A 24,372-nucleotide genomic window follows, 5' to 3' on the forward strand; every position below is an offset into this window, starting at 1 on the left:
TTTAGATGACAGACACCTCCAAAGTGGGTGGAAACTGGATTGAAGCCACACTCCAGGGCTAAAACTCGGAGCAAGAAGAAACAGGGATATTCTGACTTAGTCCAGAAAATGCGCACCTTCGACCCTGCATATAAATGCCCCAAAGAAGCAATCCATCCTAACCCTATCCCTAAAGCTGCATATAAATGCACCAGTGCAAGTGCACATTAAAAGAGGACGGAGCCAGCCACTTTTCCTGCCTGTCTGTTCCACTCCTTTGTTTTTGTCCCATTAGATAGGACACTATAATCAAGCATATGGGTGTGTATACCATAACAGACAGATAAACATTCTGCCCAGCTAATAATGTACACCTTTCAAATTAAGAGTTCTTTGTAGTTTTAGTCAGTTTGATTAATCAAACGTATTCAAGCACTGTTTACTAACTTAACTGTTCAGGGCAGCCTTTGCCAAACTGGTCCCTCTAAATCTGTTGGACTAGAGTTGCAATAGTAATAGCAAGTACATTTCTATACCGTTTATTAGTGCACTTAAGACCTTCCTAAGTGGTTTACAATGTGTAAGCTAATTGTCCCCAACAAACTGGGTATTCATTTTAGCGACTTCAGAAGAATGCAAGACTGAGTCGACCCTGGAGCCCTTGGCTGGGATTGAACTCACAACCTTGTGGCTTGTGAGTGAGTGGCTGCAGTACTGGCATTTAATCACTGTGCCACCTGTTGCTGTCATACCCAGCCAACTTAGCTAATGTTTAGGATTTATAGGAGATATAGGCCCTCTACAGACCGGCATTTTACGCCAGCCTCAGGGCAGAATGGGGGTGTCGCGTCCGCATGCCAGCTGCCCCAACTCCACCCCCACACCACCCGCCTCACCAGATGACAGGCAACATCACACTGCGTCTTTGGTGCAGCACTTACATGCACTGCACCAAAAAAGCAGCAAAAAGCTGCTGCCACTACAGCTAGGATACCCTTTTTGCAGCTTCTTTTTGTGCTGCGGAAAGACCAGATCAGGGCTTTGGTGTGTATTTGCCATGACCTCGATCTGGCTAGGAAAGGGGCGACTGCAGGCCACTCCAAAGGGATGGTCTGTTGAGCCCCAAGTTCCAGAAGATCTAAAGGGTATCAAGTTGCCTACTCCTGGTCTGAGCCCTATTGGCCATGTGAAATAAACATATCTTGAATAATAATAAACTTAATTCAGATTGCTTTATCATTCCAGTACAATGGTAATGTTCTCTTATAACATTCTGGGTGGAATAATATGTGCAAGTGACAAAGATTATCCTAAGGTTGCAGTCCTAATGAAAGGAGTTTGACAGATGTAAGTAGCACTCTGGTCCTAGAGGCTCTGTTTCATCTGAAGCTCTGCTGGATTCTTGATAGTATCAACAGAGTTCTTTTTCCCCTCCATGGAACTTGGTTTTGGCTTTCCATTAAAAATAACCTCCTATTGCTTGAGAGAAATTGGATGTACTTTGAGGCATGTTTACATTTTTCTTCATCATGTGGGCTTGTTCATTGGTTGAGGCCTCACAGTGGGTACACAGGGCTCATAGGAGGGCTCCAACATCATATTTTCCCACCATGGTTGGGCATTGTTAACAAGTGGGGGGAGGGGAGATTTCATTGTGTGTTCCTGGAATATATTTCAAGGCCCATAACAACTGTGGTGTAAGAGGTTGACTTTGGTCAACAGTAGTCAATTATATTTATTTTGCAGGTTCGCTGTGCTGCAGTCTTTGCCCTTGGTACCTTTGTGGGCAATTCGGCTGAGCAGACCGATCATTCTACTACTATTGATCATAATGTTGCCATGATGTTGGCTCAGCTCATCAATGATGGAAGTCCCATGGTCCGAAAGGTATAGCAAAGGGATGGGAGGGGTAGGTCCTACTGACTCCATGTTATTCAAACAACTCTACAATTCAGTTTGTTATTCCTGTTTGCAATCAGTTGTCATTGTTCATTGCAGCTGTTCCATCACTTTGATAAACTGGAAATGGGGAAAGTCCATAGGTCAGTGATCAAGCATATGCTTTGTATACACATCAACCACTTTTCAGTCTATGTTATCTCCATGTTAGCATTGCCGGGAAAGGCCTCTTGCCAGTCAGAGTAAATAATCCTGAGCTAAATGGATCCATGATCAATTAATTGATCTATTCAGACTGCAGCTTGCCATTTGTTTTCTAGGTTTCTTTTTTTTTTCTGGAGCAACACATAACCATTCTCAGATGCTGAAAAAAACAATAACATTAAACATTACAAGTAGGCTTACCATATTTTCAAAATCAAAAAAGAGGACACATTTACTGATTATTTCAAACCACCAATTGCTATGACTACTCTCATTTTAAATAACCTGCTATATAAGCTATGATAATTGCTGGTGGAAATACTCCTAACCTTCATTGTATTTAAACAGCAACCATTTTTGCCTTCCCTTTCTCCCTTCTCCACCTCTTCAGACAGCCAACTCAACAACTCTACCAAGCCACCCTGTTCCTTTGACCCGTGTGGCCAGAGGCTTCCTCAGGTACCTCATTCAGCTAGCTCACCTTCCCCTTCTGGTTTTGTCTCTCTTTCCCTCAGCTCTACCTCTGAGTCTCCCCACACATATTTCCCCAAACATTCAGCTGGGTTGGCCTCTGTTCTTTCTCCTAGCAAAGCTCTTCATTTAGCTGACATGGTGATACTTATTATTATTATTATTTATTAACCTTTATTTATGAAGCGCTGTAAATTTACACAGCGCTGTACATGCAATCTTTTTAGTTAGACGGTTCCCTGCCCTCGGGCTTACAATCTAAAAAGACATGACACAGAAGGAGAAGAGAGTGGTGGAGGGAAAGGCTAAGAGGTCCAGCAGTTCCTCTCTACCTCCAAGGCCTGGACCAAGGCAGATGGACTGGAGGGAGGGCTTGGCTTTATAATGGATGGTTAATCATCTTCCAGGGAAAATACGTACTCTCAAGTAGGATAATGCATATACAGTACATAGCAATACAGGAAATGGTTTGATAAGCAGGCACCAAAAGAACATCAAATAGTAAGCGACAATTATGCAATGCTTGGGAAGGGTTCTCTGAACAGGATGGTTTTCAACTCCGTTTTGAAGCTGGTTAAAGAAGTGATGACTCTTGCTTGGGGAAGAAGGTTCCAGGAGTGAGAGGCAGCAAGTGAAAAGGGGTGAATCCAGGATGGGGCAGAGGAAATCCTGGGCTGAGACAGCAGACCTTGACTACCAGAACGGAGGGCCCTGGTGAGAAGGTGAGGAGAAAGAAGGTCTGATAAGTAAGGAGGGGCCAGTCCATGGAGGGCTTTAAATGTCGACAGCAGGAGCTTATACTGAATGCAGAAAGGGAGGGGGAGTCAGTGAAGGGATGCTGACACAGGAGAGATGTGGTCAGAGCGGTGGGTGGAAGTGATAATGTGTGCAGCTGAATGCTGAACAGAGATTAAATGATGGAGGTGTGAGAGAGGAAGCCCAGCCAGGAGGATGTTACAGTAATCAAGTCGTGAGATCACTAGGGCATGGACCAGGATCTTGGCAGTAGATACGTGGTGCCAGCAAGCAGGAGGCAAAGTGCCAGCACACATTTTTAAAATCCCCAACATTTTGAAAGTCCACATGGACAGAAATTTTAGCTTTGAAAAGAGGGAAAAGGAGGATGTTCAAGAAAAGGAGGATGTATGGTAACCCTTATTATAAGCCAAGTCAAATAGCTACAACTAATTCTAAACATTAAATAATGGAAGCTTAGCATAGACAAATTGTCAGATTACTTATTTATGTTTAACTTCAAACCTGAGTTAAAGTATGTTAACTCTATATTCAAATTAAAATTCAGTTTAATAACATGAAAATTTTATCAAACCTTCCAGGTATTTAAAAATAAAGACTATGAAACATTTTCCCTGAAAATTATTGTACAGATAACACACATGAATAAAGCCTAGTTAACTATGCCCTGACTTTGTTACAAATTCCATAGTGATTTTGTAAGACAGGAGAAACCATTTAATGACCCTTTTTTAAAAAAAAAAATAATTCTAAAAATTGATACACAAATAGCCTTGGTAAAGTCATCTAAGGATAATTTAGGATTCCTAGTTGTGTCTTATTTTAAAAATTGGCAGTCTTATTCTAGAATATGCTTATTCTTCATCAGTTATGGACACTGCATGGAAAGAGCACTGTTTAAATACATTACTTTTGAAGTTCTCATCTGACAGCATTAAGCAATAAAGCAAAACGTGACATGGCCACAAGCTGACATCCTGTAGATCAGTGGTTCCCAAATTGTGCCCTTTAAGAGATTTTGGACAGCTCCGAGAAGCCTCAGCCATGTTGGCCAACAGTCATGGATTCTGACAGCTGATGTCCAAAATCTCTTAAAGGGCATAGTTTGGAGGCCACTGCTGTAGATCATCTTTGGGGGAGGCATGAAAAGCAACATGAAAATTTTGTGTACAAGTACTGATGGTTGTCTGTCTTCAGATTTGCTTTGTTTCCTGCATTTAGCTTATGTTCCTGGTACATGAGCCTCACGCACAGCTGTTTATGCAGACAAGCTTTTCTTGCATCTTTCTGTATTATCTTTGCCTATAAGCCAATGGGACTGATATCATAAAACTGATAACACGGGAATCTTGATATTCTGGCTCCACATGGCCCCACCACTCATTCATTTTCCATTGTTTTAATCTCTTCTTTCAGCACACCTACTAAAAAGAAATTCTGGAGTGTCAGGGAAAGAAGTATTAGGTTACTTGCTTGTTTTTGGCCGTTGTGAATATTTGGCAGCTGAAACTATTTCATCTTCTAGCAGGTGCCATTTCCCCTAAAAAGCATTGATTCATCCATATAAAATTCCTTTAAATAAGGAGGAAATTGGCACTGCTCTTGCAAGAAAAATGTGTAATGAAAGGATTATTGCCTAGAGAGCCTTTTAAGGATCTCAGGAGTCTGGTGGTATATGTCATCATTGCTATTCCACTCCTGAGGTCATACTGGCTGGCTGCTTCTCAGGTTCCCTCCCCCCCCCCTCAACACACACACATTGAATGACAAGTCCTGTCATGTCAATCGCTTTCTCTTTCCATTTCCTGAGAGACTTGCATAAATGTCAGTTTGCACTTGGCTTTGTGTTTTCAGCCTAAAGAATAACATTGTGTTGCTCCTTTCCTGTATTGGAGGAAATACAATTAAACTCATCACTTAGAATATTACTCATCACTCAGAGGACACTTGACTACAAGAGGTGGAGTGGGGTGGTTGCAGGAAAGTGGCCCTTGAGCTGATGGCAGGAGCACCATGGGTCCCTTTAACATCACAGCTCCCAAAGGACATCAATCTAAGACTCAGAATTCTATTGCTTGACAAGCTTGAACGTCAGGATGCTTCATTTCTCCCAGTGAGGACAGACATGAGGTCGTTATCAGTGTGGCATTTCATTTGCTGGACAGTATGAGAAATCCCTTTGAAACAGAAAAGGGCATCGTATAACACAATAATGAAAGACCAAGCATTTTTAAAGGATTATTTTAGACCTGGCAACATATCCACCATTGGAAAGTATGCTACTGAATGCCAAAGAAAAACGATATCTATCAGCAGCAAGCTGTCAGGCTTCTATAGCACCGTTTTCGTTTGGAGGAGGAAAAGGAAATGAGATTAGTTGTCTCAGCCTTTATTGCCAACACATAAACATTCTGCAGAATCTCTTGTTGTTTTTGTTATTTTCTTTGAAAATGGGAGCCATTTTCCCTGTTTGATCAGGAGGGCTTTAAACTGAGTTCCGTGGGGAAAGGAGAATTTATTAAGGAAGGCAAAAGGGCTGGAGAAAATAGTCAAACTGGCATAGAGGAAACAAGGCAAACAGTGCAAGGACCCAACAGTGGGAGGCAAAAAAACTTGCACAAGCAGCAAGTAAATGGGACCCATGGTCTGCGATGTCTCTACACTAATGCACAGAGCATGGGAAATAAGCAAGATGAACTCGAACTTCTAGTACAACAAAGCAAATATGATATAATAGGCATTACTGAAACATGGTGGGATGAGTCTCATAATTGGAATGTGGAAATAGAGGGCTATAACCTTTTTAAGAGAAATAGGTTAAACAGGAAAGGAGGAGGAATAGCACTATATGTCAGAGATATTTCCACCAGTGAAGAGATCCAGGACATCAATCATGGAAGCCAGGTGGAGAGCATCTGGATAAAAATTAAAGGGGAGGGAAACAACAAGGATGTTACGGTGGGAGTCTACTACAGACCCCCAAGTCAGATTGAGGAATTGGATGATATCTTTCTAGAACAGATGACCACACAGAAAAGAGAGATGTAGTAGTGATGGGCGACTTCAACTATCCTGATATTTGCTGGAAGTCAAACTCAGCAAAATCCTCAAGGTCTAGCAAATTCCTCACTTGCCTGGAAGACAATTTCATGGTCCAAAAGGTGGAAGAGGCAACAAGGGGGTCAGCTATTTTAGATCTGATCCTAACCAACAAGGATGACTTGGTTAATGGGGTGCAAGTGGTGGGATCCTTAGGTGGAAGTGACCATGTTCTCCTGGAGTTTGTTATACAATGGAGAGGAGAAGCCAGGCATAGTCAAACACACATTCTAGACTTTAGGAGAGCGAATTTCAGTAAACTTAGAGAAGTATTGAGGGCGATTCCATGGTAAGAAGTACTAAAAGATAAAGGAGTTCAGGACGGATTGGAATTTCTCAAAAGGGAGATACTGAAGGCACAATTTCAAACAGTTCCAGTGAGAAAGAAAAACGGGAGAAGTCTCAAGAAACCAGGATGGATGACTAAGGAACTTTCAACCGAGCTAAGTTTGAAACGGAACATGTATAAGAAATGGAAAAAGGGGGAAATCACGAAAAAGGAATTCAAAGAAATAGCAGGCATGTGTAGGGGTATAGTCAGAAAAGCTAAAGCGCAGAATGAACTCAGGCTTGCTAGAGAGGTTAAAGACAACAAAAAGGGTTTTTTTGGATATATCCACAGCAAAAGTAAGAAGAAGGAAATGGTAGGGCCACTGTGTCGAGAGGATGGCAAAATGTTAACAGGGGACAGAGAAAAGGCAGAATTACTCAACACCTTCTTTGCCTCAGTCTTCTCAAAAAAGGAAAAGGGTGCTCAACCTGAGGATAATGGAGCAGAGGACAGAATAGGGGAATTTCAGCACAGAATAAATAAAGAGATAGTAGAGGAACACCTTGTTAATCTAAATGAATTTAAGTCTCCAGGACCAGATGAACTACATCCAAGGATATTAAAAGAACTGGCAAATGTAATATCAGAGCCATTAGCAATAATCTTTGAAAACTCCTGGAAAACAGGAGAAGTCCCAGCAGACTGGAGGAGGGCAAACGTTGTCCCCATCTTCAAAAAGGGAAAAAAAGACTATCCCAACAATTATCGTCCAGTTAATCTGACATCAATCCCAGGAAAGATTCTAGAGCAGATCATTAAACAAAGTGTCTGTGAACATCTAGAGGGCAATTCCATAATCACAAAAACTCAACATGGGTTTCAGAGAAACAAGTCATGCCAGACAAATCTAATCTCTTTCTTTGATAAAATTACCAGCTTGGTAGATGAAGGGAATGCTGTGGATATAGTATATCTTGATTTCAGTAAGGCCTTTCACAAGGTTTCCCATGACATTCTGCATACAAGCTTGTAAAATGTGGGCTAGACAAGGCAACTGTTACATGGATTTGTAACTGGTTGACCGGCCGAACCCAAAGGGCTCAACAATGGCTCTTTTTCATCCTGGAGAGAAGTGACCAGTGGGGTCCCACAGGGCTCTGTCCTGGGCCCAGTGTTATTCAACATCTTTATCAATGACCTGGATGACAGAATTGGGAGCATACTTATCAAATTTGCAGATGACACCAAATTAGGAGGAATAGCTAATACCCCAAAGGACAGGACCAAGATTCCAAATGACCTGAATAGACTAGAAAGCTGGGCCACAGTTAACAAAATTAAATTCAACACGGAGAAATGTAAGGTATTGCACTTAGGGCGGAAAAATAAAATGCACAAATATAGATAGGATGGGGGACACCTGGCTGAATGAAACTACGTGTGAAAGGGATCTAGGAGTCCAAGTAGACCACAAGTTGAACATGAGTCAACAGTGTGATGCAGCAGCTAAAAAGGCCAATGCAATTTTAGGCTGCATCAATAAAAGTATAGTGTCTAGATCAAGAGAAGTAATAGTGCCACTGTATTCTGCTTTGGTCAGGCCCCACCTAGAATATTGTGTCCAGTTCTGGGCGCCACAATTCAGAAAGGACATTGAGAAACTGGAGCGTGTCCAAAGGAGGGCGACAAAAATGGTGAAGGGTCTGGAAACCATGTCATATGAGGAACGACTTAGGGAGCTGGGGATGTTTAGCCTGGAGAAAAGAAGGTTAAGAGGTGATATGATAGCGCTATTTAAATATTTGAAGGGATGTCATATTGAGGAGGGAACAAGCTTGTTTTCTTCTGCTCCAGAGAACAGAACCCGGAACAATGGATGCAAGCTACAGGAAAAGAGATTCCACCTCAACATTAGGAGGAACTTCCTGACAGTAAGGGCTGTTCGACAGTGGAATGCACTCCCTCGGAGGGTGATAGAGTCTCCTTCCTTGGAGGTCTTTAAACAGAGGCTGGATGGCCATCTGTCAGGGATGCTTTGATTTGGATTTCCTGCATGGCAGGGGGTTGGACTGGATGGCCCTAGTGGTCTCTTCCAACTCTATGATTCTATGATGCTCTTCTATTCCTTACTATTTTTATAGCAGAGCAGGGGTGAGAATCATGTGGTTCTCCAGATCTTGTTAGGCTCCTGCTTCCAGCATCCCTTATATTAGTTATGCTGGCTGGGGTTGCTGAGATTTGCAATGCAAAAATAACTAGATAGCTGCATGATTCTCAGCCCTGTTGTAGTGTCTTGCATTACAGTATGCAAAATTAAATAAAGTAAGCCCTCCATATGCACGGATTCAACTATCTATGGCTTGAAAATATTTGTTTTCAAAAATCCAAAAAGCAAACCTTGATTTTGTTATTTTATGTAAGGGACAGCTTTTTACTATGCCATTGCATATAATGGGACTTGAGCATCTATGGATTTTGGTATTAATGGGGGGGGGCGGAACCAAACCCCAGCGGATAACAAGGACCCACCGTAATGAAATATTGTTTTGCTACAGGTGTACCATAAAAAATGTGGCCATCCTGTCGAAGGAAGAATGATGGATATGGTTATATAAGGAAGAAGTCAGTCATTTCCTCTTATGGAGCAGTGACATACTCATCATTTCATAGTACTGAGAAACACTGTGGCCAGAACTGCTTAATATTAACATATTTATTGTAGGGAAGATGCCTTTCATTTTTCCAATTCCTGTTTGTGTAAATAGGAGATTGGTAGTATACTTGTGAGGGACACAGTAGCTTAGTGGGAGAGGGAGAGAAGATCTGCCGGACTTTTCTCCTTCCCCACTGCCATTCCCTTCTTCTTTTATGTCTTGTCTTTTTAGATTGTAAGCCTGAGGGCAGGGAAATGTCTAATTTTAAAAAATGTAAGCCACTCTGATAGCCTTTTGTCTGAAAGGTGAGGTATAAATACTATAAATTAATAATAATAAATAATAGTGGTTAAGATGCCAATTCTGATGATCAGAAGATTTGAAGGCTGGCAGTTAGAGCCCCAAGTGCTGCATGATGGCATGAGCTCCTGTCACTAGTCCCAGCTTTTGCCAAACTAGCAGCTAGAAAACATGCAAATGCAAGTAGATAAATAGGTACAACTTAGTTGGGAACGTAACAGCATTCTATGTGGTCATGCTGGCCACATGACCACCGGAGTCATCTTTGGACACGCTGGCTCCCTCGGCTTGGTAATGGAGATGAGCACCACCCCCACAGTCGGTTACAACTAGATATTCATGTCAAGAGAAAACCTTTACCTTTAGTCTACCTGTGGCTGTTAATAAAAAAAGCAGTGATATACCTTTCCCATTCTCCTATGTAAGTATAATTTGTCTTAGTTCTTGGCAGAAGCTGATGTTCTGACACTGCAAAATTCTACATCCAGGACCACAAAATTTTGCTTTTTTCATGGAAAATGCATAGTGGGTTGTACTCCCCCGACTAAGCTAACCATGTTCCCATTTACCAAATATCAGATTTGATGCCTTTCTTTGAGACAGCAGCTCTGCAGTTTTCACAATAAACCATGGCATTTCTGTCGGGCATAGTGGAATCATTGATGAGCAGGGCTTCAGATCTAAATTGTGGCCTAGTTGTCTTGTGTCAGGCTCCTTCTGTTTAATAATATTCAAGATGTCCTGTAGGAGACGTGTGGATGGAATGGAGTTATGGCCTAACATCTGGTTCAGCGTTTCCAATAAGAATATACAACGTCTAAAATTTTGGATACCAAAATCTGTGGTGCTCAAGTCCCATTATATACAATGACGTAGTAAATGTTGTCCCTTGTATAAAATTGCAAAATCAAGGTTTGCTCTTTGGATTTTTTTAAAAAATTGCTGCTGTGGATGTTTGACTGAGATGTTTGATGCAGAATCGGTCGATACAGAGGGCTGAATGTATCAGTTTGACAATACTGAACTAAATCCAAGAGTCAGAGGAGCCTGGCCAAGAATAAAGGACCTTTTGTTGCAAAACATTTATTTTGGAGCCAAATGCTCCAGCTTTCTTCAGGTCTTCACCCTAATGTGAAGGTAAAATCAATGCTTCAGCAAGGCAAGTATAAAAAAGAGCCCCCATCCCCACTCAAAGTGACAGATAGGTATTAAATTTGTCAGAAAGCTGGTTTCATAAGACTGGTTTTTCTGCCCTTTTTTAAAAAAACAAAAAAAGATGGTCACAGTAGAGAAGCTTTATACTGTATTATTGCAAAAAGGATAATATGTCACAAGCATTGCTGTATTTTGTGTGGGTATGAGGAAAGGAATAGAGGAGATGTATGTGGTGTCAATGCCAGAACACTAGTACCCAATAATGGGTCTTTGCTGAAGAGATTAAATTGAGGAGAGAAGCAATTCTTAATGGTCTTGGTCTTGGTCTTGCTAGGTTTCATTGAGAAATATGCAACTCTGATTTAGAATGTGGAATAGAGATTATTGCTTAAATAATATTTTTACACAAACACACACAGTTATTGGATAATTCCTTGTCTGCCTCCAATATCAGAAGAGAAAACATGAGTCCCGTGGGTCTAATCAAGGCAGGAATGTTAATCTTTGAAACTTTGGAGCCAGTTCCCATAAAACAAGACTTCCATACATGTCTACATGGAAAATAGTGTCTGCATTAGTCATCCCCATACTTTTCTCAGACAAGACCCTTCAGTACTTCCAACATCTGTAAACTCTTATCAGTGGCAATAGAGAACATAGTCATTTTCAAAGTAATGTTTTCCATGTGTTTTCATAAAAGTATATATTCTATAGCAGTGAGCTATATTTCTATATTAAGAGGTGTCTTAACTCCCATGTCAAGAGAACAAGACAGCAAGATAGGTTCAAAACAATAACATGACAACATACTGAGTAGGGTTTAAACTCCTGTCTGGAATGTATTTTCAATTTAGGACTAATAAATGCCATGAGTTTTGAGTTTTAAAAATGTGAAGGGTAACTATATTTTTCAGAGATCATAAGTACAAGTCTTCAGCCATTAGTGCACAAGGACAAAGAGAATTATTGTAATAAACAATTCAGTGAAATAGAAGCCAACAACAAAGTAGGGAGAACAAGAGACCTCATCCACAAGATCCAGGAACTCAAAGTAAAATTTAAACCAAGAATAGGAATGATATTTGATCATCAGAACATAAAATATGACCAAGATTTTTTTAAAAAATGGAAGCATGAAAGGATGAATGACACATAGGAAAGAGAATCCCAAGATGAAGATGAACCCCAAATTTGGAAAGTGAAGTAAAAGTGGCACTCCAAGCAGTTAGGAAGAACAAATCACCAGGAACAGATGACATACCAATAGAACTGCTGCAATGTACAGAAAAATAATTTACTTCAGTTCTAACTAAAATCTGTGAACAAATATGGAAAACAAAACAATGGCACACAGAAATGATCAATATAAATTCTCATTCCTAAAAAAGGAGACACTAAAGAGTGCAGTAACTACAGTACCATTGCACTAATCTCCCATGAAAGCAAAGCCATACTTAAAATTTTGTAACAGAGATTCCTACCATATATGGAGCAAGAAATTCCAGAGGTGCAAGCTAGAAGAGGCACTAGGGATCACACTACAAACATATGCTGCATAATGGAGTGCACCAGGAAATTCCAGAAGAAATTTTGCATGTGCGTTATAGACTACAGTAAACCCTTTGACTGTATAGATCATGAAAAACTATGGAATTATATTAAAGAAGTGAGTGTACCATTTCATTTGGTTTATTTATTTAGAATATTTATAGCCCGCTCGCTCTTCAGCCACAAAGGCTCTCAGTGTGGCTTACAATTTTTTTTAATTAGACAGTTCCCTGCCCTCAGGCTTACAATCTAAAAAGACATGACACAAAAGGATAAGGGAATGGTGGTGGGGAAGTGGTCAAGTTCATTGGTTTGTCTCTCCCGCTGGGGCCGTGGCCATGGCAGATGGGCTAGAGGGAGGGCTGTTCATCTTACTCTGCGCTAGCCCTGATGAAGCTGGCCTGCCGCTCTCCCTCTGAAGCTGGATGATGATTGGTTGTTGTACTCAAGGTGGAAGGCTAGCATCAGAACAGAATCCAGAGAAACAGAATGGTTCCCAATCGGAAAAGGGGTCAGACAAGGCTGCATTCTGTCACCCTATCTATTCAACTTGTATGCGGAAAATATAAGATGCAGAGCAGATTTAGATATGGAGGAAGGAGTACTAAAGATCAGAGGAAGGAATCCACAATCTGGGATATCTAGGATATGCAGATTGTTAGAGATTTGGCTTATGAAGATTCTGTGCCTTATTTACAAGTATGTGTTAAGAATAAAAAATAATATTCTGTGGAGTAGAACTTTTGTGTTCTCATTCAGTGATCAGACAAATAGGCTTTAAGCCATGCCCCTTCTCTCCCACTACTATGTCTAAGGTAAAATGGCAGTTAAGCTCTCTCTCTGCTTAAGTCTCTGGTTGAAGAAAGTCTGTTAAAGCTGTTGCATTTTCTGCTGTTTATAGTAAAAGAAAGTTCTTTTATGAACCTTTGTCTTCCTGGATGTTATTTTACTTACAAGGGAATAGACAAGGTTGTCGTGACCATAAGGTTTACTGCTGAGAGAATTAAAACCAGCAGTAACCTTAACACAGATGACACCGTAATACTAGCAGAAAAGACTTCTAGAACAGATCAAGCGTGAACTCTCCCTGGAAGCTAAGATGACTAAATTGAGGTTGTCATACTTTGGTCACATCATAAGCAGAGATGATTCGCTAGAAAAGACACTCATGCTAGGAAAGGTGGAGGGCAGTAAAAAGAGAGGAAGACCAGATACAATATGGATATTCAAGGAGGCCATAGTCCTGAGCCTGTGGGATCTGAGTAGGGCAGCTGAGGGCAGAGGAGCTTGGAGGTGTTTCATTCACAGGGTTTCCATGAGTCAAAGCCAACTCGAGGGAAGTTAACAACAACAGCACTCTTTCCCCTTCTCCATCCAATTTATGGCCCCAATAAAATAGCATATTGACACTATAATTCAAACAATTACAATGACAAAGTATAGATGTCTGTGTAAGTCTCAGTCTTTAGTTCTGGTGTAGACAATATGCAGACCACTGGTGCACCCACATTGCATAGCTTCAACCCATCCCCACCCCTTTGCCACTAAAATCACTACCATGCAACCAAAAAGGTTACACCATGCTACCAAAGAGGCACACTTTGTTTTAAAGCACAGTCATGCTTGCAGAAGCGTCACATAAGGGAACACAGTCTAGAGGTATTTTTAAGGGAAATGTGGCCCTTTCCCATAACCAAAGAGTGCAGCCTCCAGGAATTATATTTAGCCCCTAGACCCCTGGTTTAGGTGGACGAGACTGGTGTTTTATTTTCAAGGCTTAACTGCTTTGTCCAGAACTATGCACTACATAGGTTGCTTTAGTTGTCTAGTAAGAAGCACAGCACTTCAGCAAATATTCCTTGAACTTTGACATTTGATTAGAGGTATACTATTGTCTTCTTTCTGAGATGTTTCTAGACTCTGCTTTTACAGTGATGAGAGTACTTTGCAGTCAATTATTTGATATAGTTTTTAGAGGCCTGTTTTTCTTCTTTGCCTCTCTACAGGAGCTGGTGGTAGCATTGAGTCACCTTGTGATCCAGTATGAAAGTAATTTCTGCACTGTTGCCTTGCAATTTATGGAAGAAGAAAAGAACTATACACTACCTTCACCAGCTGCTCCAGGTACTACATCACTTTTGTGGAGGAGGGACGAAAGAAAGATAATTCTACAAAGGAGGGGAGTTTATTCGCTTGATTACAACATCAAATTATGGCTTGGTGTTACATGAACAACCCCCAGGCTTTCTCCTTCCCAGGTGCATCATGAGTTCCTTCCTGGTTTACTGTTTAGCATGAACTACCATGCTACATCATACTCAGTGCACTCTGATTCACACTCACTCTCCAAAACAGAATTGAAAGCCAGAATCAAATCCTGTTTTCCAGTGATACGGAAGGCAATCTGTTTATGTTTCTGCAATACAGGAAGCCAAAGAACATGTATAAGTATGAAAGCTATAAACAGGTGGGCATATGGGCTCGTTGCTCACTAATGTGATGTCAAACCATGGTTGGATGAAGCCCATGAACTTGAACCCATCTTTTAAGATGTACCTAAATTGTTTCCTAAATTCTGGCATGACCAGTGTTTTGATACTGCTGCTATCAATTCATTTCCTTTGTTCTTTCATCCCTGTTTTTGAGAAATATTGGACAATAGCATGCAATATTGTGTAAAGAGTGTGTAGTCCCAAAAACCTAATTCTGTGTGAAGTTCAAGGACTTTAATTCTTTTCATTTCTGCTCCTTTTATTTATTTTTTCTCTTTAGGAATTTCCTTCATTTGAGAAGTTAAAAAAATAGGCAAATTGTTGCTGCCCTTTTATTTCATGAAAATGTCATCTTAAATATTAAATATCCTGGATAATCTCTGGGGACACTGGAACCTCTACTTGTCAGATCATTTAGATGAAAGCACAGTTGTCTCCTGCAATGCGTAATTTAATAGCTGGTTTGTCTGAAAAAGTGGATTGCATTAAAAATATGAAAACCTACTCCCCTATCCCCTTGCCTCTTGTAGCTGATGCAGAAAATATTCCATATGGTTACATGTCACCTTTATTTATTTTGAAAAAGTGCAAGATGCTATGTAAATAAAATGTATAGAAACTGTCTTCATAATGGAAACAACTATCTCTGATACAGAATGTGAAGACTACTGTATAGCACAAATTCTAACAGGATGTTTCTTAAGGGAGAAATGAGAAATAAGTCAAACGTACTGAAATTGCAAACACTCACCTAACATAACTAAAGCTCTGGCTAGGGAAAAGATCTTTAAGCCTTTCTTGACCTTTTATTACAAGTATGGTACCTAGACTCATACCTCACCAACACACACTTCAACTTCAGTTCAGTGGTGTTTTTATGGAGCTGTCTTGTAACTCATTAACATTAATAGAGGTGGCACGGCAGCAATCAGTAAATTTCCATGCTTTCTTAAATGAGCAGATGGAAACAGCATCTCAGTTTTACCTACTGCTTGTAAGATTTCTTCTCCATTAATATCCCCTTTAATTCAAATTTAGGTCACTTTGTTGAAAAGGTAGGTCAAAATCATACTTTCACAACACAGAAAGTCATGTTCCTGCTGTTGCATTTCAGAAGGATGATGAAGGAAATGAACCTGACAGCTTTTCTTCAGTACCCAGCAGTTATAGCTGTTATTTTATTGGGACAATTGCTTATTTAAAAATGTTTTTCCTTCCCCATCATAGCGGAACTGTTTTCTCATTTCTGTTATTTGTGTGGACAAATAATAATGTTGCTCCTTAGAGGGTGGAAGCCTGACTCCAGTGCGAGACAGCCCATGCACACCTAAACTCCGTTCTGTCAGCTCCTATGGGAATATCCGAGCAGTCACCACAGCAAGGAACTTGAATAAGTCTCTGCAGAATCTCAGCTTGAATGAGGAATGTAAGATGGTTTTTCACAATCTCCTTTTTATTTTCATCCTCTCTCCCTTCTCCTCTTTTTTCTTAGATCATAGTCATATGACAGTTAGCAGTCATAGCAGGAATGAGGCAATTCAGTGTCTATAATGAAATGGCAGTATTTCCAGACACCATTAGTGAATGGAATGACATAGGGTTAGCGCCAGAGAACCATAAAAAAAAATGAATTTACAAAAACGCCCTTGTCCCCATCCAACCCCCATTGCAGCCCCCAGCCCTCCACCCAGAAAACATCAGGATAGGATATGGGGATTATCCATAAGAAAATGAGGAGTCCACTGTAAGTGAGAGGGGTTGATCAACTAAAAACTGGCAGAGGTCCTTTTGTAAATAGGTTTTCTGGCACAAGATGGTTCCACCTGATTTTTAGCAATTCCTCCCCTCATCCAGCAGCTCTTCATGCTGCATTTTGTCAAATTCCAGAGCAAACCTCACTGAACCAGCATGTATGTATATTGTAACCATACTATTGTTTGTTGCTATGTGCCTTCAAGTCATTTTTGACTTATGGCAGCCCTAAGGCAAAACTATCATGGGGCCTTCTTGGCAAAATTTGTTCAGAAGAGATTTCCTTAGGAGCCTTCCCCTAAGGCTGAGAGTATGTGACTTGCCCAAGGCCACACAATGGGTTTCATGACCGACCTGGGAATCAAACCCTGATCTCCAGAATCTTAGTCCAACAATCAGACAACCAGACCACATTGACTCTTCATGATACAGACTTTCCCTATATTCCCTTCTATGAAAAAAAAACCTTTTGGTTTGTTTTTAATGCTTTTCTCTATGTAGGGATGGTTAGGTGTGAGGCTGAGGCAAGTGTTTGGCAAGACTCTCAGAACTTTCTTCACCTCATAAATACCTCAGATATTTATTGGAACATTCTCACGTTGCAAAGATCTATGTCTGTAGCTTATTACTGCTTTCCTATGTGGGTGTTCAGAACACAAACAAGAAAAATAACTTCATCTTGCCTATTAGTCAGCAATTTTTGCTTTCATTTCACCCTAGAACAATGTTCTACAACATGTCAGAAGGTAGCCTCCTATCCTCTGCTTAGGTAATGGAGACCAGTGATACATGATGTGTTCAGTGATTGAGAGAGGGAGATCAAGGCAGAGTACAATGCTGTTTTTCAGCCAACGTGAAAAGTAAAGCTGGGCCAGATTCTACTATGGCGTGTCATTGAATATTCATTTGGTGCTCCACTTTAGTCAAAAGGTGCCTGCTTCCTCAGAGTTCTTTCATCATCTTAGCATGTGTTGCTTCATTCAGCCACCTATTCTTCCTCTAAACCAGTAGGAGAAAGCAAAATAATGCACCAACAATGGGTGTTCAGTTGTCAAGGTAGAGGAAGAAAGAGTGCCTTTCTCCTCAGAAAAAAGTATGATGGTAATACTCCCACAGCTGATCTGGGGCTAGACTGCAATTGCTTTAGGTTCTATTGAAAGACCAGTGCCCTAGAAGGTCAATCAGATATCATGCCATCATGGCACCTATCAGAGGAAAAATTGATGGCTTTAGCTTAGAAAGAGAGAGAGAGAGTCATTTCCCACAAGAATGCCTTTCTGATTCTCCAAGCAAATGAAGCATAAATACTTAGCTCTGACAAAGTATAGAATTTTTGGATTATCTTCCTGATGCAGACATCCTCTTTCTGTCATTGACACAGAGCAAGTTCATGTATGTGTAGCAACTGTAATTATTGTAGACATGCTTCTTTTAGAGTCTTTGAACTTGTATTTCTTCAACAGCTGGAAGCTCTGTTGCATTTTCCCCTGGAAACTTGAGCACCAGCAGCAGTGCCAGCAGCACGTTGGGCAGCCCTGAGAATGAAGAGTATATCCTGTCCTTTGAGACCATTGACAAGATGAGAAGAGTCAGCTCCTACTCGTCACTGAATTCCCTTATAGGTAAGCCTTGTCATTTCTAAGCCACACCTGCACCCAAGTCTGTAGGGCAGGAAGGCTTTGAGGAGTAGTTCCAAGCAGACTTTGTTGTAAGGGCAAGAGCTCTTACAGCAACTGAAAATGCAGGAGTTCACTTCATATTTTTGAAAAGGAATGTGTGAATGTAGAACAGTGGCAGCTCCATGCATGAGAGGATATGTCAGTTTTCTGACAGATTATTATTTTTTCCCTACAACAATCATGGCAAAAGAATACATTGATGTTTGGAATTTGAAAATGCTTCCAGCATTCTGAGGTACAACATAGCTGGGGATGCTATGTGATCCATGTTCTTGATCCACTGTCTTGTTGATACTGACATCTTTTTTCTCTTCAGTACACTGCAGAGTTAAGTCTACCTGTTTGTATGTGATTTTAGTTTCTACCTTACCCTTTCCTAGAGCTTGGAGAGAAGTCTATGAACCCATTGTATCCATGCTGCATTTTGCAACCATGCCAAATGAGCCAAAATGTCTATACTAGGATGATTAGAGAGAGACTATGTAATGAAGTCATAGAGCTCCTGTACCTCAGCTCCTTTCTTCTCTTCTACTGTTACAAACCTTCCCTCCTTACACTGTTTCCTGTCCAAGTAAGATAGGCAGGCACCCAATTTGAGTACCCAGGTCATTTGCATCATGATGGGAGGGGACATAGGTGTAGCTCAGAGTAGAGTGCCAACCTGGAGAGATTTCCTCATCTCATTCATGTATGTTAAAGATTCCAACTGCAGATTTATTCTGAGATTGCCTGGACTCGAAAAGGGGGAAATAAACAGAGCATACATATGAGGACTGAAGAGCTTTGCTAGCTTTAGGTGCTCAGGTTTCTTTTGTTTTTCCTCAGAAGCTGAGTAGAAGGGTGGTCACTTCTACTCAACTTCTGATCCAGATTAGGCATTTCTAAAGTATGTGAGAAAAGGGAGGATTCATTTCCCTATTCTTCTGTTCCACTCCACACATTAAAAGCCATTGAAAATGTTCCCTCACAATTCTTGATGGCCAACCAGTTTGCTTTATAAGAATTGCTTTGACAACTCAAATTGAGGATTCCATCTAGAGGATTTTGAGTGTATTCTCCTACGGTTTTCAACTGTAGGGCAGGGTGAGCAAAAGAATCTATTGACTGATTTTCAATGAATCAGTAGAACTTTCTCTCTTGCAACCCAGCCTCCCTTGTACCCCAAATTAGGTTGCTAACAGCAGCACTTGGGGTGAAACTTTGACTGGATTGGCTTGTAAGCTTGATTCTTCTACTGATCACAAACTCCTGAGCTGAGTTAGATACTAGAAACACCCCGTTCCTTAATCTTTAGCCTTTGTCTGCCCACCAGAACCAGTATTTTGTACCTGGATCTTATTAGTGTATCCTGAAGTTCTAATTTAAAAAAGTAGATTCTATGATCCTAAACTCTGCCTACTCCTGATTTAGCACTCTTCGTTAGACCATGCATCTGCAGTGATAACTGCAAAATGAGCAAAAAAGAAAACTTTCCTACTTCAGGTTGAGCCACAGACTGGGTTGGGTGCCACAGCTTGAGGTGGATCATATATTTTGCATATAGGTAAGGCCCACATGCGATGGTTTAGTGGTTAAGATGCCAATTTTGAATCAGATAGGAGTTAAAATGAAAGACCTCTGCTTGAGGCCCTGCAAAATTGTTGGTAGTCAAAGTAACTAGCATTAGGTAGATACTCTGGCCATGGTACCTTACTGCATTTTGTTGATCTTTGAGGAAGAGGAAATTGCTTACCATAAATGCTCGTCTATGAGTCTAAGAATTTATGCCCAAAATTGACCTCAGAATCCCAGGTCGACATTGGGGCAATACAAACCAGCACTTTGTGCCAGCCTGTAGGTGAAGACATGGTGCAGTGTCCACACGCCGGACGCCATGGCTCTGCCCCTTTCACGCCATGATGCCACGCGCCCTTCTAGATGATGCAGCATCAAAAGTGTATCACAAAGCCACACCGCCATGGCTGTGACACCCTTTAGAGGGCGCAAAAAGGAGCCCTTCTTGAGGGTCCTTTTTTGTGCTCTCTAGAGGTTGGATCAGGGTTACAGCATTCAGTTGCCGCAGCACCGATCTGGCCGGTAATGGGGTTGCTGCAGACCGCACCCTATAGGGCAGTCTGTATTTACAAGTCAATATGGTAAAGTGATAGTAGCTCTTTCAGATTTCCCTATGAGGCCGGGAGAGACTTTCTTTTTCTCTTGCCAAGCAGAAAGAGTCCTGAGTGATTGATTGCTGTTAAACAAACAGTCCTTCTACTCTGTGCTGGCCTCTGCTCTCTGAGGAGTCAAGGGTGAAACAAAAGTTGAAATGCTGAAGCAAAAGCCTCAATTAAAGTCTCTCTTGCTGTGCGCAAACATACACTCATTGAAGGAGCCTCCAGGTTTTACCCTCAACATATCCAAGGGTCATGGCAAAATCCATAATTGTGGCCCCAAAACCTACCCTCAACTTACACATGAGGTCAGTTTATAGTGGAGTATTTACGGTAGATTTCTTGAACTGAGGTGGATATTCTAAAGTGATTACTACCAGTACAAGAGAGGAGAAAAGGCAACATTTAAAACTGCTTTTCCTCAGTGTTTCCCCTTTTTGTACCCACTCACTGCAGTTTATTTATTTATTTAAGGTATTTCTACCCTGTTTGCAGCCTTTCTGATACAGAATGTATTTTGGTACACTGAAGCCTAAAGCCTGTTGGTGGTACCAAGTAGAGTACACTATTGAGTCACACTGGTTCAACAGTCTTTTCTAGTTTAGAAAACCATTAAGATTCAGACCTGAACCTTTTTGTTTTGTGACCAAAGCAAATCTAAGGTTATAGGTGTGATGGTGACAAATTAACCCATACATAATCAGAGATTGATGGCTCGATGTTGGCATTACAATGCCATATCAGAGAGGAGACAAGAAATGTTACCCTCCTTCTGAACTGGCAAACATTTTTGTACTTATTCAGAGACAAGCTCCATGCAAATTTACTGGAAACGGATATTCTCCTTGCAGGGTGTGGACATATGGAAGCTTACATAAAAAGAACCCCAATTCAGCTCAGCCTTGCAAAACACCCTAGTGCCTTAGTTCTTTATTCTGTGAAATAGATTTCCTCATTTCTTTAACCTGCTATACAGTGGCTCATACCTAATTATTTACATGTGTCTTAGAAGTGTTTAAAAGTACAGGTTTTTTTAAAAAGAGTCTGGCAATAAGTTAGAGATGAGCGAGAGCAACTTAAAACACAAAACCAGTTCTCCAGTGCCTTCCTCATTCATATTCAGTCAGGAACAGCTCATATCCAGCTGCAAATGACATAGCTTATGAAAGTGTTTAAAATTCATAACTTCCACAGAATCCTATTACTTTCAGCAGTTACCTTTTTAAGGGCAGGGGTTTTCTTCTTCCCCATGAGTTCCACTCTTCTCACACACACCCATCTCCCATTTTTCTGAAAAGTATTCTAGTCTCCTCTGTGCTGCATTCAAAAGGAGAGAATTTTAAGAGAATTTTAAGAACTTGAACCTAGTCTGTGTACTTGAGCTTGAACTAACTGGTTAGTTGTGTCAAAATCTTCTAGTTCCCAGCCATTATCTCCTATTTAAAGTTCTCCCCATTTCTTCCAGCCAGGAAGGCATAATATGTTCAGGACCTAAGGCCACAATAAGAATTTCATGAGCTAAAGGAATGTAGGCCATTTACTGTGGGTTGCTAAATAATAGCATCTTTCAGTTACTGTGCAGCACCATTTGTGTTATGGCCAGAGTGGAAGCTTACCAAGTGCAAAGGAGACTGATCTGGGTATGAACCAACAATGAGGACCAGGAAGTACATTCTTCCAGGTTAGATGAGGCTGCCTCTGTTTTTTCAGAATGTGTGGTGGCTCCCAGGGAAAGTTTTCATGAAAAAGTATGTTGCTTTGATGGGGGTCTGGGCCAGCTAAATATTGGGGCAGACTTATTGATTGTCTACACCTCTCATCTTAACTGGGAGCTTGCAAAAATGTCTGGAAAGAAATCATAACATGAAGCTTTCCATTCCAGCATTGATATTTGGCCTCCAGATGTGTCTTCTGTGTTCTCTTGTTGGTAACTTAAATGAAAACAAAGGGCCTAAATAAGTAGAGATGCAGTGGAGCTGTGAATCCTGGTTCTTATCTGATGATGAGCCAGTGTTCTAATAATGCATAAGGTACCTTCACAGTTTCAGCTTGAATCTTAATTCATAGTGACTAGTACTGTATAAACTAGGCTAATACTCAGCCTTAGATTCTAAGTGAGTGGAGCAAATGAGTCTAGAGTGTATGGCAGGGATAACTGTAAGGTGTCAACTGCAAATTCTGCAGAATGGATACAGTGGTGGCGAACCTATGGCATGCATGCCAGAGGTGGCACTCGGGGCTCTCTCTGTGGGCACACATGCTGTTGCCCTAGCATAGAGTGTGCCAGAGTTTCTTACTAGAAAGCCAGAGGGACGTGGCACTTTGCAATAAATAAGTGGGGTCTGGGTTGCAGTTTGGGCACTTGGTCTGTAAAAGGTTCACCATCACTGGGATAGAAACAACATAAATGTGAGACGAGGAAAAGACCTTGAAGAAATCCTTGTGATCAATGAACTGAAGGTCAAAGAAGGGCAAAGAGACAAAATGTGCCAGATAAATAATAATAAATAATAATAAATTGTTTATTTAAAAGGACCTATGGGGAGGATTAAACTGAGAGAAATCAGTGGCAGAACAATTTTTGGTGTAAAGAATCCTCAGATCAGTGCACAAGATAGTTCATCCGAAGCCAGAGCTCAGAGGAAGAGGTTAGAGTATAGGGCTGGAAGACAAATCATTGAATTATCAAAGAGTGTGGTATTGTCAGAATGGAAGAAAATCAGCCAGATATGACTGCCTGAAATGTAGATTGAGAAAGAGCTACTGCACCTTATCAGGGCAAAACATGAGGGATAAGAGACCTTAATAGGCAGCAGCAATATCCAGGGAACAAAAAGCCATGTTTTACTGCAGTTAAGTAGCTGGATGGACTGAGGATGGAAAGGAGGAAGGAAGAGGGTTCCCAGGAAAGCACAAGATGAGAAATGTAGAGAGTTTAAGACCATAAATAACATGATTCAGTGAAGGGGCCTCCTGATGCTGGAAACAAATACCTGTAACAGACAGCTGAAAGGAAAGGTAGCATTTTGAAAAGAGAAATGTGTCAGAAAGACAGGCACAAAGCTTGGCTTGATCACCAATGAACACTAAACAAGCACTGCCCAGTTTTCCCACCTTTCAAACATAACTTAGCTCAGATGACTCTTCAGTGAAATGAAGGCTGAAGTATTCTCCAGTGTTCGGCTTGGCCTATCTGTAGCTGATGAGCAGAAGAAGAAAATAATTACTGTAAATAGAAACTACTGCTGAACAACATCCATAGGGCAGAAGAAATAAGAGACAATTGGGAGAGAATGTTTCTCTTCAGAAATGAAAATCTGTTTGGCACACTAAGTGCTGTGTTCCCATAAATCAGGGGTCGGCAACCTCCGGCCTGTGGGCCGGATGCAGCCCATGGAGGCAGCAGGACCGGCCCCAGCCCGGTCCTGCCGCCGCCTCCTCCTCCACCTCCTCCTGGGCCGCGCAACCACACTGCCCACCTCCTCCTCCACCGCGCGGCCTGGGGCAGAGGAGGCAAAGGGGGAAGCCCTGCACCGCCCTCCCCGCACCGCCCACCTCCTTCTCCTCTGCCTCCTCCACCCCGCCCCCAGGCCGCGCGGCACATGGAGGAAGGGGGAGGAGGAGAAGAAGAAGGAAGAGGAGGGGAAACAGAAGGAGGAGGAGGAAGAGGAGGAGGGGGGAGCAGAAGGAGGAGGAGGAAGAGGAGGAAGGAAGAGGTGGTGAGTGGCCAGAGGCCTCAAAGTTTTTTTAAATTTTATTTTGGATGCTTTTAATGCTAACAAGTCTCCCATGTTTTGACAGTGATAGTGTGATGATGATGATGATGATGATGATGATGATGATGATATGAGTCAGCTTGAGAGGCATGCAGGCACTGTTTCTTAAGCCGAGAGTGTCACCTTCCAAAGTGTGTTTTGGGTGCTTTGAATGCTAACAAGTCTCCCTTGTTTTGACAGTGATAGT

The 24,372-nt window shown here is 41.3% G+C and overlaps 1 protein-coding gene across 3 annotated transcripts in view; it reads left to right on the top strand.

The window, feature by feature from the left end:
• RPTOR (regulatory associated protein of MTOR complex 1) overlaps positions 1-24,372 on the top strand; it is a 539,367-nt gene that overhangs the window by 365,586 nt on the left and 149,409 nt on the right. For all 3 annotated transcript variants that reach the window (XM_089539327.1, XM_089539336.1, XM_089539347.1), the window contains exons 17-20: positions 1,726-1,866; positions 14,343-14,460; positions 16,114-16,254; positions 18,044-18,202. In XM_089539327.1, coding sequence (XP_089395453.1) covers positions 1,726-1,866; positions 14,343-14,460; positions 16,114-16,254; positions 18,044-18,202 — 559 coding nt within the window. The remainder of the gene's footprint in view (positions 1-1,725; positions 1,867-14,342; positions 14,461-16,113; positions 16,255-18,043; positions 18,203-24,372) is intronic.

This window comes from Sceloporus occidentalis, unplaced genomic scaffold (genome assembly GCF_023333645.1).
Source record: "Sceloporus occidentalis isolate IW3139 unplaced genomic scaffold, rSceOcc1.0.p SCAF_1, whole genome shotgun sequence".
Taxonomy (NCBI): Eukaryota; Metazoa; Chordata; class Lepidosauria; order Squamata; family Phrynosomatidae; genus Sceloporus; species Sceloporus occidentalis.